General features: G+C 52.2%; 1 protein-coding gene across 5 annotated transcripts in view; it reads right to left on the reverse strand.

Annotated features, from left to right (window-relative positions):
* Positions 1–10,001: 10,001 nt before the first annotated feature.
* Positions 10,002–20,548, reverse strand: part of LOC147086569 (ceramide synthase 2-like) — a 76,161-nt gene continuing 65,614 nt past the window's right edge. For 4 of the 5 annotated variants that reach the window (XM_085978699.1, XM_085978698.1, XM_085978701.1 and 1 more), the window contains exons 6-11: positions 18,457–18,507; positions 16,939–17,031; positions 15,214–15,342; positions 14,898–15,004; positions 13,531–13,684; positions 10,002–11,868 (exon numbers count right to left, since the gene is read on the reverse strand). In XM_085978699.1, the coding sequence (XP_085834825.1) occupies positions 11,740–11,868; positions 13,531–13,684; positions 14,898–15,004; positions 15,214–15,342; positions 16,939–17,031; positions 18,457–18,507 (663 nt within the window). In that variant the 3' untranslated portion in view covers positions 10,002–11,739. The remainder of the gene's footprint in view (positions 11,869–13,530; positions 13,685–14,897; positions 15,005–15,213; positions 15,343–16,938; positions 17,032–18,456; positions 18,508–20,548) is intronic. The other variant, XM_085978702.1, reaches the window with a different exon arrangement.

Below are 20,548 nucleotides of genomic sequence, written 5' to 3' on the forward strand. Positions count from 1 at the left end.
AAACCTGGCTGGTGTTTTGTATGACTTCAGCGGGAGCCATCCGAGCTGGTGCACGCAGGCTGCAGTGACCCACGTTCCTGATCTGCACTTCCGTTCCCTGCCAGAGTTCTCGTGGAGCCAAAGCCTTGCACGAGAAGCCATCTCTTGCACAGCTCAATCACCCCCCCCCCCCCCGCCCCCGCCCCCGCCCCCTTCCCTCTGTTTGTGTTTCATTCCTTGACTTGAATAAAACAGTATAATCTTTTTTTAAAAATTAGAAGCGTACGCGTCTTCATTCCTGGACTGAGTGGATAAATGCGAGGTTATCCACTTTGGTGGCAAAAACAGGAAGGCAGATTATTATCTGAACGGCAATAGATTGGGAGGAGGGGAAGTGCAACGAGACCTGGGTGTCCTTGTGCACCAGTCACTGAAGGTAAGCATGCAGGTGCAGCAGGCGGTTAAGAAGGCAAATGGTATGTTGGCCTTCGTAGCGAGAGGGTTCGAGTACAGGAACAAGGATGTCTTGCTGCAGTTGTACAGGGCCTTGGTGAGACCACACCTCGAGTATTGTGTGCAGTTTTGGTCGCCTTATCTGAGGAAGGACGTTCTTGCCATGGAGGGAGTGCAGCGAAGATTCACCAGACTGATACCTGGGATGGCAGGAATGTTGTATGAAGAGAGATTGGGTCGATTAGGCTTATATTCGCTGGAGTTTAGAAGAATGAGAGGGGATCTCATTGAAACTTATAAAATTCTAACAGGACTAGACAGACTAGATGCAGGAAGGATATTCCCGATGGCGGGGGAGTCCAGAACCAGGGGTCACAGTCTAAGGATAAGGGGTAAGCCATTTAGGACAGAGATGAGGAGGAATTTCTTCACCCAGAGAGTGGTGAACCTGTGGAATTCTCTACCACAGAAGGCAGTAGAGGCCAATTCATTAAATATATTCAAGAAGGAGTTGGATATATTTCTTAAGGCTAAAGGGATCGAGGGGTATGGGGAGAAGGCAGGGACAGGGTACTGAATTTGGATGATCAGCCATGATCTCATTGAATGGCGGAGCAGGCTCGAGGGCTGTTTCCCGTTTTCTCTCTACCGCTTTTCTTAAATAGTGGGGTTACATTAGCTACCCTCCAATCCATGGGCACTGTTGAGGCGAAGAGCGTCGGTGCATTTAAGGGGAAGCTGGATAAACACATGAGGGAGAAAGGAATAAAAGGATACGCTGATGGGGTGAGATGAAGAGGGGCGGGAGGAGGCTGGTGTGGAGCAGAAACACCGGCACGGGGCAGTTGGGCCCAGTGGCCTGTTTCTGTGCTGCACATTCGATGTAAATACGGCAGCCAATTTGCGCACAGCAAGGTCCCACAAACAGCATTGAGGTAATGAATGGCCAGATAATCTATCTGGTGGTGATGGTTGAGGGAGACGAGGGGAGAACCAATCTTAAAAGCTTGGATTCACCGTCCTGCTAAGGGGAGGGGCTGCTTAATCTGGCTCTCGAAATGGTTTCCGGGTTGCGGTTCTTTGTTCTGCCAGCAGGTGGTAACGTTACACCTGATAGGATCCCACCTACAAGACTTCACCGTTGGGCAAGATCCAAATTCTTCAGCGCTGGTTGGAAGCAAGGAGTCAAGTTAGCCCGTTCACCCCTCACCCCCCACTGTGCTCGCTGACCTACATTGGCTCCCGGCCCCGCAACCCCCCTCGATTTGTAAGATTCTCATCCTCGTGTTCAAATGGCCTCCTCCCCGCGCCCCCCCCCCTCTCCCTATCTCTGTAACCTCCTCCAGCCCCTACAACCCCTCCGAGATCTCTGCGCTCCTCCAATTCTGGCCTCTCGCGTATCCCCCGATTTCCATCGCTCCACCATCGGCGGCCGTGCCTTCAGCCACAGAATCACAGAAACCCCACAATGCAGATAGAGGCCATTTCGGCCCATCGAGCCTGCACCGACACATATCCCACCCGATCCCCGTAACCCCATGTATTTAATCCCCCTAACACTAAGGGTCAATTTATCACAGCCAATCAACCTAACCCGCACATCTTTGGACTGTGGGAGGAAACCGGCGCACCCGGAGGAAACCCACGCAAACACAGGGAGAATGTGCAAACTCCACACAGACAGTCACCCGAGGCCGGATTCGCGGGTCCCTGGCGCTGTGAGGCAACAGTGCTAACCACTATGCCACCATGCTGCCACCACCTGGGCCCTAAGCTCTGGGATTCCCTCCCTAAACCTCTCCGCCTCTCCTCCTTAAAACTGACCTCTTTGACCAAGCTTTTGGTCACCCGTCCCTAATATCTCCTTAGTGGCTCGGTGTCAAATTTCTTCTTCGAAACATAGAAGATAGGAGCAGGAGTAGGCCATTCGGCCCCTCGAGCCTGCTCCGCCATTTAATGAGATCATGGCTGATCATCCAAATTCAGTACCCTGTCCCTGCCTTCTCCCCATATCCCTTTAGCCTTAAGAAATATATCCCACTCCTTCTTGAATATATTTAATGAATTGGCCTCCACTGCCTTCTGTGGTAGAGAATTCAACAGGTTCACCACTCTCTGGGTGAAGAAATTCCTCCTCATCTCTGTCCTAAATGGCTTACCCCTTATCCTTAGGCTGTGACCCCTGGTTCTGAGGGTGGTGAATCTTTGGAATTCTCTACCCCAGAGAGCGGTGGAGACGGAGTCACTAAATATATTCAAGGCAGAGATAGAGAGACATTTGAGCGACGGGAGTCGAGGGTTAGTGGAGTCGATGCCAGGATCAGATCAGCAATGATCTTATTGAATGGCAGGGCAGGCTCGAGGGGCCGAATGGCCTCCTCATGTTTCTTATAACGCCTTGCCCAAGTTGGTGTCTGTGGGGGGGGAAATCGCAGGCTGACATTGGTGCTGGTACGCGGTTTCAATCCCACGTCCTGCGCTCGCGGTTTCTCCCCCCTGTATAATCTGAATGCCGCCTCGTGCAGCGATGGGCGGCCGCTGCCGCCCCTCACAGCCCAGGAGGCCGTAAATCCGCCTCCTGCTCGGCGCTTGGTGGGCTGCTGCAGTCGGCCATCGCCCCCCCTGGGCTCAGGAAGGCCAAAGCTGCACGCCAGAGACTTGAGCACCGAATCCAGGCCGGCACTCCCGCTGCGGTAATTTTTAAAAACATTGTTTTTGTGGGATGTGGACGTCGCTGGCAAGGCCGGCATTTATTGCCCATCCCCCAACTGCCCTTGAGAAGGTGGTGGTGAGCCGCCGCCTTGAACCGTTGCAGTCCCGTGTGGTGAAGGTGCTCCCACAGTGCTGTTAGGGAGGGAGTTCCAGGATTTTGACCCAGCGACGATGAAGGAACGGCACCGATATATTTCTAAGTCGGGATGGCGTGTGATTTGGAGGTGGTGGTGTTCCCATGCGCCTGCTGCCCTCGTCCTCCTAGGTGGAAGAGGTGGCGGGTTTGGGAGGTGCTGCCGAAGAAGCCTTGGCGAGTTGCTGCAGTGCATCTTGTAGATGGTACACACTGCAGCCACGGTGCGCCGGTGGTGGAGGGAGTGAATGTTTAAGGTGGTGGATGGGGTGCCAATCAAGCGGGCTGCTTTGTCCTGGATGGTGTCGAGCTTCTTGAGTGTTGTTGGAGCTGCACTCATCCAGGCAAGTGGAGAGTATTCCATCACACTCCTGACTTGTAGTTGGTGGAAAGGCTTTGGGGAGTCAGGAGGTGAGACACTCGCCGCAGAATACCCAGCCTCTGATCTGCTCTTGTTGACACAGTATTTATGTGGCTGGTCGTTAAGTTTCTGGTCAATAATCGGGGTCGAGCCTCTCGAGTGTTGTTGGAGCGGCACTGGCGGAGGTGCCATCTTTCGGATGAAGCATTAAACCGAAGCCCCGTCTGCTCTGTGGGAGCGCCAGCCTGGATTACGGGCTCAAGTCTCTGGAGCAGGGGACTCGAACCCACGACCTTCTGACTCGGCGTGCGAGAGAGAGCATGCTACCCACCGAGCCACGGCCGCCACCTTGGCCTCCTGCTTGGATTCGTCGCATCCTAAAGCGGGGCGCCGAGTCGACCTTTGGCGTCGACGGCAGAGCAGTTTGTGTTGCCAGACTCTTGCCGGTGCTGTCAACAGCTTTCCAGTGCACCACATGGTAGCATCATGCAGTTAATAACCACAGGGACCACTTCAAAACAAAGAGGCTTCCAACGGCCCTCGGGGCCCAACGGGGAAAGGTAAGCAGCGGCTGCAGTCCTATTCCCAGCGCACCAAATGGTCCCAATTCAATCCCCGGTCTGTGTGGAATTAACAGCACCTGGAACCCCTTGCTGCTGATCGCCCTCTCCTCTAAGGTGCAGTCAACAACTACTGCATTTATATATACAGCGCCTTTAAAGTCATAAAATGTCCGAAGGCGTTTCACAGGAGTGATTTATGAGACAAAATTTGACTCCAAGCCACATAAGGCGATATTAGGACAGAAATAACAAAAAATGCTGGAAATACTCAGCAGGCCAGGCAGCATCGGTGGAGAGAGAAACAGAGTTAACGTTTCAGGTCTGGGACCCTTCGTCACAACTGGAAAAAGCTGGAGATGGAACAGATATTAAGCAGGTGCAGAGACAGGGAGGGGAGGAAGGAATTGAAAGAACATCCTGTACTTTTGTAAGAGGCAGGAAAGATAAAATGTTGCAAATGGGAGTGGCAAAAATCATACTGCATGAAAAATGGGGGCAGGAATAATTATCTGAAATTGTTGAACTCAATGTTGAGTCCGGCAGGCTGTAAAGTGCCCAATCGAAAGATGAGGTGCTGTTCCTCGAGCTTACGTTGAGCTTCATTGGAACAGTGTAATAGGCCGAGGACAGAGAGATCAGAGTGGGAGTGAAGTGGAGAATTAAAGTGACAGGCGACCGGAAGCTCAGGGTCGCCCTTACAGACTGAACGGAGGTGTTCCGCAAAGCAGTCGCCCAATGTAGAGGAGACAGCATCGTGAGCAGCGAATACAGTATATTAAATTGCAAGAAGTACAAGTAAATCGCAGTTTCACCTGGAAGGGGTGTTTGGGGCCCTGGACAGTGGGAAGGGAGGAGGTAAAAGGGCAGGTGTTGCATCTCCTGCGCTTGCACGGGAAGGTGCCGGGTGAAGGAGAAGGACAGGCTTGGTCAGAGAGGTCGGTTTTAAGGAGCGTCTTAAAGGAGGAGAGGCGGAGCGGATTAGGGAGGGAATTCCAGAGCTCGGGGCCCAGGCAGCTGAAGGCACGGCCGCCAATGGTGGAGCGATGGAAATCGGGGGATGCGCAAGAGGCCAGAATTAGAGGAGCGCAGAGATCTCGGAGAGTTGTGGGGCTGGAGGTGGTTACAGAGGGGGCGAGGGTCACGGAGGGGATTTGAAAACAGCGATGAGAATTTTTAAATCGAGGCGTTGCCGGACTGGGAGCCAATGTAGGTCAGCGAGCACAGGCGGGGTGATGGGTGAACGGGACTCGGTGCGAGTTAGGACACGGGGGCAGCAGCAGTTTTGGATGCGCAGGTTTAGTCAAGGACAGGAATGGGTTCGGCTGTGAGGTCAGAGGTTAAGCACCCCACCAGGACGATGCCAGGGATGGGAAACTTCGATATGAGGCGAGACTTGAGATACTGTTTCTGCTGGAGCAGAGAGGGTAAGAGAAGACTTTCAAAAAAAAAGTGAATAGGGAAAGATAATTTGTTCTGGTTGGGGAGTCATTGATGAGGTGTCATCAATTTTAAAATAGTCAGAGAGTGAGGAGAGAGGGTGGGAAAAATAGTGTTGGAGCATGGAACGCTTGGCCCAAGGAGTTGCTTTTTTTTTTTAAAAAAGGAAAATATTTGAAGCAGAGTAGGATACGGGACTAAGGGGCGAGCGCGCGGCCGTGGGACTGGTTTTGGATTGCTCCAGCAGAGCCGGCACACACACGATGGACCGAATGGCCTCCCATCTCGGCTGTAACCTCGTGATTCCCAAGAACAGGCAGCTGTTGGAGTGAGGGTTTTAATACAGAGATCGAACCAGGGCTTTGTATAGCTATAGCAAAACTCCCCCCCCCCCAACCCGTTTATATTCTAGTCCTCTACTTATAAAGGCTAGCCTTTACGATTTGGTTTTTGTACCTGACGACATTTTAGTGATCTGTTCACATGGACCCCTAAATCCTCCACTGTTCCCAGCTTCCCACCATTTAAAAAAAATACTGGGATCTATCCTATTTTGGTCCAAAATGGATGACCTCACAACTTATCTGCATTGAAGTCCTTCTGCTGCAGTTTCCCCCACTCACTCAATCTATCGATGCCTTTTTGTAATTTTACACTCCTGTCTACTACAGTACTTTGCCATCAATCTTCGTGTCAACCTGGATACAGTATATGGTTCTCTATTGTGTTATCCAAGTCATTAATAAATATAGTGAACAGTTGAGGCCCCAGCACAGATCCTGTGGGACACTAGTCCCTTCCAATTACAGTATATACGCATTACCCTTCCTTACTGTATGGGCTGGATATTAAATCGGAGGCAGGGAGGGAGTGGGATTCATTGAGGTCTGGAAGCCATGAAGAACGGGTTTCCCTCAGGCCCCGTCGATTTTAACGGTAGGACTCGATTAACATTTTTATCTCTCTGATTCCCGGTCGCAGCCTGCCAGATTGAGAGGCTGGCGGGCGGGTGGGCCTTCGGCACCAGGCCGCAGACGAGGAGAGGAGGGAGGGTGACATGGGGGAGGAAGATCGGGAGTCGTGAGCCGAGGGAGATCAGGGGGTGGGTGAGGAAGGAAGATCGGGGATGGGAAGATCGGGAGTCGTAAGCCGAGGGAGATGCGGGGATGGGGGGTAGGAAGATTGGGAGTCGTGAGCCGAGGGAGATCCGGGGGTGGGGGAGAGGAAGGGAGATCCGGGGGTGGGGGAGAGGAAGGAAGATCGGGAGTCATAAGCCGAGCAACAGCGTGGCGATTGGAGTGTGGGGTGGGGCAGGGTGTCGGTGAAGCAGGGACACTGGATCGAGCAGGTAAGTCGAAAGGCACTTACTTCCTGGATCCAGCAGTCCTCGCCTCCCTTTAGCTGCCGGGTTTCCCGAGGCCCAGGAAACCTGGCCAGCCTTAAATTTTAAAAGGTGGTTAAACATGAGGCACGCGGCCTCATTATAATATTTAAATTACCAAGCCACCTTCGGGGTTGGGATTCAGATTTTTAACATTTTAACTCCCTCACCCGCCCGTTTCTGGGGGTTAAAATCCCACCCACCCCCCCCACCGGCCTTAAGCAGATCAATTGTGCCCTCCCTCGTTTCTAGGACTCTGGTCCCCACCAGCCCAGCAGAGGGTGCTCATTCTCACACCCCGACATTATAGATGGCCCCACTCCGCCCGGTTATCAGAGCTTATGCAGCGTGCTTATTCAAGTATTGACACAGGAAACCAAAAGACCACAGCGACACAATCCAGGCCAATGCATTTTTAAATTTTATTTACAATTTCTAAACCTCCATTGTGTACACAAACGGCTTCAACTACAGGAATGCACAGAGCCTCTGACACGGCCCCATCTTCAGTACCGCAGGATGAGCGGGAGGGAGAGAGGGCAGAGAGTGCAGGGCTGGGATTCTGGAGGGACGAGGGGAGATGGGGGGGGGGAAACTGAAACTTGCCCTGGCCCCCCCCACCACCCCTGGTCATCAGTGACTAAAAATAGTGTTTCCAATTCACGTTAATACAATACTTCTGGCACTTGTAATCCTCCATACGTATACCATTCCGTTCAACTACAGACATGAACACCCCCCCACCCATGCAGCCTCAACTTTGCAAGGTGCGCGAGAAGACGCTTTGGGTGACCGACATCCTCCTGTTCTCCATTTCACTTCAGAGTGACACAGCATAGGAGGAGGCGGCCATTGTGCCTGTTTGAAAGAGCTATCCATTTAATCCCACTTCTCCACAGCGCTGCAATGTTTTCCCCTTCAAGTATTTATCCAATTCCCTTTTGAAAGTCACTATTAAATCTGCTTCCACCGCCCTTTCAGGCAGCGCATTCCAGATCATAACTCACTGCGTTTTTTTTTAAAAAAAAGCGCTTTTCATCGTGTCCCCTCTGGTTCTTTTGCCAATCACCTTAAATCTGTGTCCTCTCGTTACTGACCCTCCTGCCACTGGAACCAGTTTCTCCATATTTCCTCTTATCAAAACCCTTCATGATTTTGAACATCTCCTCCCACCCTTCTCTGCTGCGAGGAGCGTTCTGGTAAATTTTAATTTTATTTATTCGTTTATGGCGTCGCTGGCAAGGCCGGCATTTATTGCCCATCCCCAATTGCCCCCTCGCGAAGGTGGTGGTGAGCCGCCTTCTTGAACCGCTGCAGTCCCGTGTGGTGAAGGTGCTCCCACAGCGCTGTTAGGGAGGGAGTTCCAGGATTTTGACCCAGCGACGATGAAGGAACGGCCGATATATTTCCAAGTCAGGATGGTGTGTGTGACTCGGAGGGGAACTTGGAGGTGGTGGTGTTCCCATGCGCCTGCTGCCCTTATCCTTCTAGGTGGAAGAGGGCGCGGGTTTGGGAGGTGCTGCTGAACAAGCCTTGGCGAGTTGCTGCAGTGCATCTTGTAGATGGTACACACTGCAGCCACGGTCCGCAGGTGGTGGAGGGAAGGTCATTGATGAAGCAACTGAAGATGGTTGGGCCTAGGATACTGCCCTGAGGAACTCCTGCAGCGATGTCCTGGGGCTGTGATGATTGACCTTCAATCACCACAACCATCTTCCTTTGTGCTAGGTATGACTCCAGCCAGTGGAGGATTTTACTAGGGCTCCTTGATGCCACACTCGGTCAAATGCCACCTTGGTGTCAAGGGCAGTCACTCTCACCGCACCTCTGCGGGGAACCACCCAGCCACAAGGTGGAGAGCAAGGAGACTGATCCCTGGGTGTTGCAGGGAGAGTAACAAGGGACAACCCGTTAAGCTTGTATCTTATCAACCGCCTAAAAATGCATCTCAGAGGGGGTGATCTGGCCTGGTAGTGGGCAGTTGAGCCCTGCACACTCCTTGAAGAAACAGCACCATGCTGAAGACAGCAGGGCTGGGATACTGCAAAGCTGAGTTCAAACGGGGAGAAACGATGATGCATAAGAGTAAAGAAAGGACTTGTATTTCTATAGCGCCTTTCACGGCCTCAGGACGTCCCAGAGCGCATCACAGCCATTGGAGTACTTTTGAAGTGTCGCCTTGTTGTCGGCACTTGCTGTATCCAAATTTCCTATGTTGCAACAGTAAGATCCCACAAACAGCAACGTGATCATGACCAGTTAATAAGTTTTAGTGATGTTGGTTGAGGGATAACTATCAGCCCCAGGACACCAGGGAGAACTCCCCCCTGCTCCTCTTCGAAATAGTGGCCGTGGGATCTTTCACATCCAGCCAAGAGAGCAGATGGGGCCTCAGTTTAACGTCTCATCCGAAAGACGGCACCTCTGACAGTGCGGCGCTCCCTCAGTACTGGCACTGGGAGTGAGTGTCAGCCTAGATCGGGGACTCGGCCCCACGACCTTGTGACTCGGGAGTCAATTTTTTTTTTTTGCTGTTGCGATAAAACCCTAATCATCTTAAAATGGGTTAATACCCACATTAAAACGAGGAGATAGACAAACAAACAAACGTGTTAAGTGTTCCACCTGGTGACGTCTCAGAGCGATTTCTGGGCTCCGATCTGTGTTGGGTTGGGCCCACCTGGCCGAGATAGGGAACTCGGGAGGAGGGGGCAAAGGCCTCCCGGTGACACTGGGCGTCGACATTGCCCACCACAGATCCGAACCAACAAAAGCGTGGATATGCGGATCGGCCGGGGAAGTGGAGTTGAGGCAGAAGATCAGCCACGATCTCAGTGGCCTGCGGAGCAGGCTCGAGGGGCCCGCTCCCGTTCTGTTGCATTGACACAGAGGCCCCACAGTGTTTCCCCACCAACCAGATTACTTTGGGAAGCGGAGGAATACACACATATACAGGCAGCACGCACACACACACACGTTCAGTCTTTTTAAAACTTATTTTTAATCAAAAAAATTAATCTTGAAATGAAGTAGGCATCTCATTTAATTCTCATATTTACAACATTTTTTTTACTTCTATTTCTCATAATTGTAACATTATTGTAAACCCCCCCCCCCTCTGAACTCAATTTACAGATGTCTTAAGTTCCCTCCCCTCTTCCCTCCCCTCTTTCTCCCCCCCCATCCCTCGCTTCGAGGTTGTCCGCTGCGACCCCGGGGTAAGGACTGATCCCAGGCCCCCCAAAGCCTTTCAGTGACCCGATCTTTCGCAAACCATTTCAACCCATAGGGGTGGGTGGGAGGGAACGGGTCTGGTCAGAAAGGAGAAGCAAAAAAGGAATGTTTTGCCACGGATTTGAAGCTCTACGTAAATGACTTCGCTTTCGGTTCTGCTTCTCACTATTCAAGGCACTGATCGACCCTCCCCCTACAAGGGAACATGAGAACAGATTGCTTGGTTAACGGTGAGGAGGAGCCGCTCTACCCCACCCCCACTATCCTTGATAGCTCCGTTGGTAAGTGCAGTTGTCCGCTGCGATCTTCAAAGTAGTGGCGGGAAGGTCGCCAGGTTTGATTGCCCCACCGTCTTGCGTAGAGTCAGCGGGTCAGAGCCAAGGGAGGGCACGGTTCGGCCCGCTGACCACCCGAGCCCCGGTCAACACTCACCCGCCACCCCACCAAGCCCAGTCACCACCCGCTCAACCACACCGGTCACTGCACGTTAACTCCCCCACCCGCGCTCGTCACTGCCCGCTGACCACCCCCCGCCCCACAACCCTCGCTAGTCACTGGAACGCACCCGTGCGGGGATGGCGATTGGCTGCAATGCCCTTCCTTCCCCCCTCCCTTGGTCGAACAGCCTGTTGAAACATGGACTGACAGGTGAAGAATGGGCCACTGAGTGTGGCACGGAGGGTGGCGAGAGTCGTACCTTCGGGGCAGAGGGAGGGAAGAATGTCGCCCGAGACGGATGACCCATATATTTAAACTCTAACTTTACAACTCTCCAGAATTGAGGAGGGATATGGGCATGGTGGAAACATTTTAATATATTAAATTATCGTTACATATTTTGCGGCATTTCTTAGTGTGGTTTCGAGCCACCTTCTTTAATTAATGTATAAAAAAAAAACTTTTCGTGGTGGAATTTTTTGGGGGGGTGGGTAAGGGAAAGGGGAGGGTGGTTTGCAGGAACTCGCTCGAAGCGAAGCTTAAATTGAAAAGCAAGTCGCGGGTTACACGGTGCGATCCCACCGGGGATTCTTCCGGGGCAGCAAGGGAGACCGGTCCTTTCCTGGCCGATGGCAGGGGACTGATGGGGGAAAAAAAAAACAAAAAAAAAACTGATTTGAAAAGGTACGTCGGACCTGCTACTCAAAGCTTCCGGGAGTACCCCCTCCCCGACACCCAGGCCGACAGACACATTGTGTGTGCCAACTTGATGGGAAAACGAGAGGGGGAGGGGAGGGGTGGGGCGGGGGGGAAAAAAATGGCACTTGGCTCTGCCAGTTTCCCTCCTGTTTCTTTGTTAAAGCAGTGATGATATCCCCCCCCTTTTTAAAAAAGGAATAAGACACAAAAAGAAACACCTCTAGCTGTTGGCTACTTCTGCTGTGCGGTAGGACAGGGTGTTTTCTGTAAAGGGGGTGCGGGGAAGGGAGGGAGGGAGAGGAAGGGTTGGCCAAGGCACCTGATGACCCTCCCCGAGGAGTGTAAAGCACTAATCGGTCTTTCCGTGGTTGTTATTCAGAACGGGATGTCCGTTGGAGACGGGGCCATTCTTGACGGGGTCGTCCTCCTCGTTGGAATTGTCCGTCTCGTCTCTGTCGCTCCGTTCGTCTTCCACAATCTGTGTCGCGGGAAGAAGAGGCTGAATTACGATCGACAATCGGTTGCACTTCTCCAAATCATCAACTCCCCCTCTTGTACCTCTTCCTCCCGACATTTTCACGCCTCCGCGTCAGAAGGTTGTGGGTTCGAGTCCCGCTCCACGAGACTTGACCACCATAATTCCAGGCCGCGCTGTCGGAGGGGCGGCGCTGAGGGAGCGCCGCGCTGTCGGAGGGGCGGCGCTGAGGGAGCGCTGCGCTGTCGGAGGGGCCGTCTTTTGGATTTGACGTTAAACTGAGGCCCCGTCTGCCCTCTCAGGTGGACGTAAAAGATCCCACGGCCACTATTGGAAGAGGAGCAGGGGGGGGGGGGGGGAGTTCTCCCGGGTGTCCTGGAGCCAATATTTATCCCTCAACCAACATCACTAAAAAAGACACATGATTCGCTCATTTATCACATTGCTGTTTGTGGGAGCTTGCTGTGCGCAAACTGGCTGCCGCATTTCCCACATTACAACAGTGACCACACTTGGAAAAAGTACTTCATTGGCTTAAAAAGCGCTTAGGGCCGTCCCGGGGTGAATGGGCGCTTTAGAAACCCAAGTCTTTCTTCTTTCTAACCCATTCTTTCCCAGGATCTCAAAACTGCAGTCGCTCACCTCCCAACGACACAATAATGGCACAGCTTTTTGAGAGGGTGTCGGAGGAGCTTTCGATCTCAAATATTCGGCTCCATGCTGATGGCCCATGGATTTCTTATAGATCTACCCACATCTCCCCCAATCACTTCTGCCTAGAAACGTATCCAAAATGCCTCTTTGACACCATCGGTTTCAGGGCCGACCCTCAATTTACTCCTCCAGTTAGGTTCTGGACAAACAGGTTCTGTCGCACTTCTCATTCCTAATTTCCTTGTTTTGTACCTCATGCCCCCATGGATTTGAACCTCTCATCACTTGCGTGCCTTTGTTCCAACGCTCTCCTGGTCGGCCTTCCCGCCTTCCACCCTCCGTAATCTTCAGCTCATCCAAACCTCGGTCGCCCCGCGTCCTAACTTGCACCGAGCCCCGATCACCCGTCACCCCCCCCACCCCGTGCTCGCTGACCTACATTGGCTCCCGGTCCGGCAACGCCTCAATTTTTTTAAATTCTCAAATCCCTCCCTATCTCTGTGACCTCCTCCAGCCTTACAGCCCCCCGAGATCTCTGCGCTCCTCCAATTCTGGCCTCTCGCGCATCCCCCGATTCCCATCGCTCCACCATTGGCGGCCGTGCCTTCAGCCGCCTGGGCCCCGAGCTCTGGAATTCCCCCCCTAAACCTCTCCGCCTCTCTCTCCTCCTTTAAGACGCTCCTTAAAACCTCCCTCACTGACCCAGCTTTTGGTCGCCTGTCCTAATATCTCATGTGGCTCAGATTACATTCCTGTGAAGCGCCCTGGGACGTTAAGATGTTAATGGCGCCATATAAATGCAAGAAGTTGTTCATACTCAATGAGGTCATACTCAATTTCCTGTTTTCCCAAGGATAAACAAATCCAACTTCCTTAATGTTTCTTTGGAGCTTCAATTCTCAATATCCGGCATCACATTAACCCGGTCCAGGTGCAATAATATCCTCCCTATTACAATGACCAAACGTTCCTGCAGGTGGTACACCAGGGGTGGGGAACCCCACTACTTACATTTCCAGTCATGAACTTCAGCGCCATTCGTAAGATGAGAGCTGCCCAGAAGATATGCAGTAGCTGTAAAACCACCAGTATTGCATTGAAGAAATAATAGCCAAAGAAGGCAGGGTACAGCTCTAAGGGGTAGATCACTGTGCAATGAATGATCCTGCGGAAGACAAGACAGTTCAGCAATACCGCTCCAGCCTCTGTCCCCATCAAACACTCCCAGGGCAGGTACAGCACGGGTTAGATACAGAGTAAAGCTCCCTCTACACTGTCCCATCAAACACTCCCAGGGCAGGTGCAGCACGGGTTAGATACAGAGTAAAGCTGCCTCTACACTGTCCCATCAAACACTCCCAGGGCAGGTGCAGCACGGGTTAGATACAGAGTAAAGCTCCCTCTACACTGTCCCATCAAACACTCCCAGGGCAGGTGCAGCACGGGTTAGATACAGAGTAAAGCTGCCTCTACACTGTCCCATCAAACACTCCCAGGGCAGGTGCAGCACGGGTTAGATACAGAGTAAAGCTCCCTCTACACTGTCCCATCAAACACTCCCAGGGCAGGTACAGCACGGGGTTAGATACAGGAGTAAAGCTCCCTCTACACTGTCCCATCAAACACTCCCAGGGCAGGTACAGCACGGGTTAGATACAGAGTAAAGCTCCCTCTACACTGTCCCATCAAACACTCCCAGGGCAGGTACAGCACGGGTTAGATACAGAGTAAAGCTCCCTCTACACTGTCCCCATCAAACACTCCCAGGGCAGGTACAGCACGGGTTAGATACAGAGTAAAGCTCCCTCTACACTGTCCCATCAAACACTCCCAGGGCAGGTACAGCACGGGTTAGATAGAGTAAAGCTCCCTCTACACTGTCCCATCAAACACTCCCAGGGCAGGTACAGCACGGGTTAGATACAGAGTAAAGCTCCCTCTACACTGTCCCATCAAACAATCCCAGGGCAGGTACAGCACGGGTTAGATACAGAGTAAAGCTCCCTCTACACTGCCCCATCAAACACTCCCAGGGCAGGTACAGCACGGGTTAGATACAGAGTAAAGCTCCCTCTACACTGTCCCATCAAACACTCCCAGGGCAGGTACAGCACGGGTTAGATACAGAGTAAAGCTCCTTCCATGACACCAGTCTACCTGACCCCAACATAAAAGGGGCATCTCCTGATGCATTAGTGGGGACTCGAACCCACTACCTTCTAACTCAGAGGCGAGAGCGCTACCCACTGAGCCACAGCGGAGAAGCTAAATGCTGTCGTTCAATTCCTCAAGGACTGATCTCTGTGGCTGGCCGGGAAGGGAAGTTGAAACCGATTTATCAGCAGGAACAATTTATCATTGCAAAATAGGCTACGTACCAGAACGGCAAGATGATGAGCCTGGTGATTATAAAGGCTACAGCAAAGAGTATGAAGAGAGAGTTACAAGTGGTTTTCCACCCGGCGTAATTAAACATCTTGGCCGACTGCAGGGACAGTAAATGGTTGATGTTAAAAATCAATTGTGCAAATGGTATACATGGAGATATACACGCGACACCTCAATGGAGCGGTCGACAGATCAGCTCATCCCGGCTTTGAGATTGCCCTTCCCGGGGACCGCCATTTTAAATAGAAATTATATGGCGAGGGCGGGACCACGAGAGACGGGCGCGGTTGCCGCTACGCGCATTACCTCTAAAAAGTAGTCAGACGCGTCGTGAACCGCCATGACCAGCGTCCCGGCCCGAATGTAGTTGGTACACCAGGAGAAGCTGATGAGGATGATGGTTGCAACATGGTGAATGATCTGCTCCTTGAAGTCCTACAATGGGAAGGAGAGAGCGTCAAGTCTCGCGAGTGTCGGCAAGAGCCAGCGTAACAATTGCGGTGCGGGAGAGCTTGGCGTGGATTGCAACACCGCCGCCGTCCTCCCTCGCCCACCCAATCCACACTCTCACCCGCCGCATCCTCTTTAGTCACCCATACCTACAATGACCCCGGCCCCCACCAACCAGCCTTGACTTCTTGGGAGAGAGAAAGAAGAGAGAGATTACGAGAATAGTCGATCGGTTTCTTGCTGCTAAGGGCTCGTTCGGTTCCGCTTTCAAAACAGGTAGCAGAAGCCAGGGTGATTCAGAACAAAACGGCAATCAGAAACAGAAGTGAAAATGAACTGATGCTAATCTGGGAGCAGCGGACTCCATGGTCGGGGGATTTTTTTTTGGGTGGGGGGGGGGGGTGCTTGAAGGAGCACTCCTGGACTCTGCAGAGGGCCCCCCAGATCCCCTCGCCTAAATTCTTGCCTCTGGTTGGAGGGGGGTGGCGGGAATGGGGCGCCAAGTTGGCCAAATCTTTACTTCGATCCTTGCCCCGCCCTCCTTTGAGCTTGGCCCCATCTCGATCCCTGCACCACGCGGGTGGGGAGGTCGGAGTTCAGCCTCAGTAGGCCTCGACAAGTTTGGGGAAGGGGGGAAATGTCCACACGCAAACCTGCTACCGCCCCCACTAGAAAGTGCACGGTTGGGTTGTGGAGGACATGGAGATCAGGCTCGCCCATGATGCCCACCACACAACGGCAAGAATCTATTGACATTCGTCTGCCTTCAGAAGTGTACAAAAAAGGGAATCAAAAAGGCTAATGGAATGTCGGTCTTTGTCTGGAGGGGGCTGGAATACAAAGGGGAGAGGCAGCGATGCTTCAGTTGTACCGAGCTCTGGTCAGACCCCATCTGGAGTAACTGGGTTCAGTTCTGGGCCCCGCCCCTCAGGAAGGGTATCTTGTCCTCGGAGGGGGAGCAGCGCAGATTCACCAGAATGATACTTAAAGGGTTAAATTCCGAGGACAGGTTGCACAGGCTGGGCTTGAATTCCCTCGAGTTTAGAAGATTCAGGGGCGATCTAATCGAGGTGTTGAAGATGATTAAAGGAGTTGATCGGGTAGAGAGAGGGGGAAACTATTTCCTCTGGTGGGAGGAGTCCAGAACAAGGGGGGGGGCGTCACCTTAAAATTGGAGCCAGGCCGTTCAGGGGTGATGTCAGGAAGCACTTCTTCACACAAAGGCTGGTGGAAATCTGGAACTCTTCCCCCCCCCCCCCCCCCCCCCAAAAAGTTGTTGAGGCTGGGGGTCAATTGGAAAATTTCAAAACTAGATTGATAGATTTTTGTTGGGTAAGGGGATTAAGGGATACGGAGCTAAGGTGAGAAAATGGAGTGGCGATGCTGATCAGCCGTGATCTGATTCAGTGGTGGAACAGGCCCGAGGGGCTGAACGGCCTCCTCCTGTTCCTTTGAAGAACAGGCAGAGACCAAAAAGGTCAGTCCCCCTTCAGTACAGGAGGAGACAATAAAAGGGGAGGTATTTCAGCCACCCGAAAAAAAAATCACTTCCCCTTTAAGAGCGAGGTTCAGTTCCTTTACCTTTCTTTTGACATCAGAAGCAACACTGAAGAGCAGGGACCAGTAGAAACCCAATTCGATCATGTAGTACCAATACTGGGACGGTAACATAGTCTGCACAGGGGGAAAACACAGAGATTCAACAGACGCAAGGAGCTTCACTGGGTCACACTGCATTTCTCCAGCGCCTTTCACCACCTCAGGACGTCCCAAAGCGCTTTACAGCCAATGAAATACTTTTGGAAGTGTGGTCACTGTTGTAATGTAGGAAACGCGGCAGCCAATTTGCGCACAGCAAGCTCCCACAAACAGCAGTGTGATAAATGACCAGATAAACTGTTTTTTTTTAGTTGATTGAGGGATAAATATTGGCCCCAGGACACCAGGGAGAACTCCCCCCCTGCTCTGCTTCCAATAGTGGCTGTGGGATCTTTTACAAGGCAGACGGGACCTCGGTTTAACGTCTCATCCGAAAGACAGCACCCCCTCAGTACTGCCACTCCGACAGTGCAGAGGGGCGGTGCTGAGGGAGCGCCGCACTGTCGGAGGGGCGGTGCTGAGGGAGCGCCGCACTGTCGGAGGGGCGGTGCTGAGGGAGCGCCGCACTGTCGGAGGGGCGGTGCTGAGGGAGCGCCGCACTGTCGGAGGGGCCGTCTTTCAGATGAGACGTTAAACCGAGGCCCCGTCTGCCCTCTCAGGTGGATGTAAAAGATCCCACGGCCACTATTGGAAGAAGAGCAGGGGGGAGTTCTCCCCGGTGTCCTGGAGCCAATATTTATCCCTCAACCAACATCACTAAAAACAGATGATCTGGTCATTATCACATTGCTGTTTGTGGGAGCTTGCTGTGCGCAAATTGGCTGCCGCGTTTCCTACATTACAACAGTGACCACACTTCAAAAAGTACTTCATTGGCTGTAAAGCGCTTTGGGACGTCCCAAGGTGGTGAAAGGCGCTGGAGGAATGAGTGTTCTTAATTTCTTTAGAATTATAAAATGATACAGCACAGAAGGAGGCCATTCGGCCCATCGTGCCTGTGCCAGCTCTTTGAAGGAGCTCTCCAATTAGTCCCACTCCCCCCTGCTCTTTCCAGACAGACCTGCAAATGTTTCCCTTTCAAGTATTTATCCAATTCCCTTTTGAAAGTCACTATTGAATCTGCTTCCACCGCCCTTTCAGGCAGCGCGTTCCAGATCACAACAACTCGCTGCGTAAAAAACATTCTCCTCATCTCCCCCTCTGGTTCTTTTGCCGATTATCTTCAATCTGTGTCCTCTGGTTACCGACCCTCCTGCCCACTGGAAACAGTTTCTCTTTATTTACTCGATCAAAACCCCTCGTGATTTTGAACACCTCGATTAAATCTCCTCTTAACCTTCTCTGCTCTAAGGAGAACAATCTCAGAATTATTAAAATGCGACAGAAGAAATAGAAAGAAGAAAAAAAAACACGCAGATTAAAGTAAAACAAACACGTTTCAGTCCGTGGCTGATTGGGAAACAATTCAAGTATAAATCCGGCAGTGGAAGTACTACCAACCTGTATCGGGAATCCTTTCCAAGTTTCTCGCAAGTCATAAAACCAGGGTTTCTAGAACATAGAGAAACAGCAATTTGCATTAAAAGGAAGAGTTTGGAGACACCAGGGGAGTAGGAGGGGAGGGGAAGAAATGGTCGGCTTGGGTCGCAGGGCGTGTACTAGGCCCCGTTGCCCCGGTAACCGGGGCCTTCAAGAAACTCGTGCCATGAATCCCTGGTGTCGCGGAGCTCGCACCGTGTGCAAAACAGGGGGCCGCTGTGGCCGTGGAGCTCAATCTTGGCCCAGTTAGCAGACAATAGAGGCAACTTGGCTGGCTTTCAGCTTTCAGGCACGACTAGTACACCGTGTCCTCATTGAGACAGGCAATCTGTTAAAATGGTCACGGGCTGTACAAAGGCCTCGTCCTGGGCCGCCCCTCCCGATCGGTCTTTTGGGCCTGCAAACAAAAGTCAACCATCGGGACTTATTGCACTCCATATTGTCTCCCCCGACCCCTACCTTGGGTGGCACAGTGCCCCTTACGGTACAGACTTATTTCCTGATAAAAGTCCAATACAAATGTTAATGGACTATAAAAGGTGGTTTCGAAACCTCGTCACTCGCCGACAGAATATCCTAAGCTCCCCCCCCCCCCCCCCCCAACCAGTGGGTAAAGGCAAGGCCTAGTCTGGGCCACTGAGCCACACAGAACAGGTAGGCCCCAGGGCTGGATCCCTCACCTGTGCAGAGTTCGCTGTTCCCAAACACTGGGTAGGAGCAAACCCCACAGGGTTTGGGAGGGTGGGGTGGGGGGGGGGGGGGGTTAGGGAGGTGAAAAAAAAATCAGCCAGGGCCTACCCGCTCCCGATCGCGGCCCAGCCACTGGAGAGCGAATTCAGCGAAGATTCACCAGGCTGATACCTGGGATGACAGGAATGACGTATGAGGAGAGATTGGGTCGATTAGGCTTATATTCGCTGGAGTTTAGAAGAATGAGAGGGGATCTCATTGAAACTTATAAAATTCTAACAGGACTGGACAGACTAGATGCAGGAAGGATGTTCCCGATGGCCGGGGGAGTCCAGAACCAGGGGTCACAGTCTAAGGATAAGGGGTAAGCCAGTTAGAACAGAGATGAGGAGGAATTTCTTCACCCAGAGAGTGGTGAACCTGTGGAATTCTCTACCACAGAAGGCAGCAGAGGCCAATTCATTAAATATATTCAAGAAGGAGTTGGATATATTTCTCAAGGCTAAAGGGATCAAGGAATATGGGGAGAAGGCAGGGACAGGGTACTGAATTTGGATGATCAGCCATGATCTCATTGAATGGCGGAGCAGGCTCGAGGGGCTGAATGGCCGACTCCTGCTCCTATCATCTATGTTTCTATGAGCGAGGCGGACACCAAGACCTGGGGCACGAATAGGCCCCGCTGCAAGGCTCTCGAGTCTGGCCTCAAGAGTTTGAAGTACAGGAGGGGCGGAAGGGTGCAGTCAGTATATGTGGAACCAGCCGCAACGTCAAGCTGGGCCAGGGGGGAGGAAGAAAATATTTAATCTAAACACTTCATCCCAAATTAGGCATACCCATCCGGAGGCCCCTCAGTTTGCTTTAGAACCATCAGTAACCGGTATGCTATGAGGCATCTGCGTACTTGAGCAGGTAATCTACTTAACAGACTGTCTTTACAGATCCAAACGCCAATACTGGGGACTGGGTGGTGCAGTGGGTTAGAGTCATAGAGTTATACAGCACAGAAAGAGGCCCTTCGGCCCATCGTGTCCACGCCGGCCATCAAGCCCCGTCTATTCTAATCCCATTTTCCAGCACTTGGGTCCGTAGCCTTGTATGCTATGGCGTTTCAAGTGCTCATCTAAATGCTTCTTGAATGTTGAGGGTTCCTGCCTCTACCACCCTTTCAGGCAGTGAGTTCCAGATTCCAACCACCCTCTGGGTGAAAAAGTTTTTCCTTAAATCCCCTCTAAACCTCCTGCCCCTTACCCTGAAACTATGCCCCCTGTTATTGACCCCTCTACAAAGGGGAAAAGTTCCTTTCTATCTACCCTATCTATGCCCCTCATAATTTTGTACACCTCAATCAGGTCCCCCCTCA

This window comes from Somniosus microcephalus, unplaced genomic scaffold (assembly GCF_052327205.1).
Source record: "Somniosus microcephalus isolate GS21.2 unplaced genomic scaffold, FLI_Smic_1.0 unresolved_chr7, whole genome shotgun sequence".
In the NCBI taxonomy this organism is placed as follows: Eukaryota; Metazoa; Chordata; class Chondrichthyes; order Squaliformes; family Somniosidae; genus Somniosus; species Somniosus microcephalus.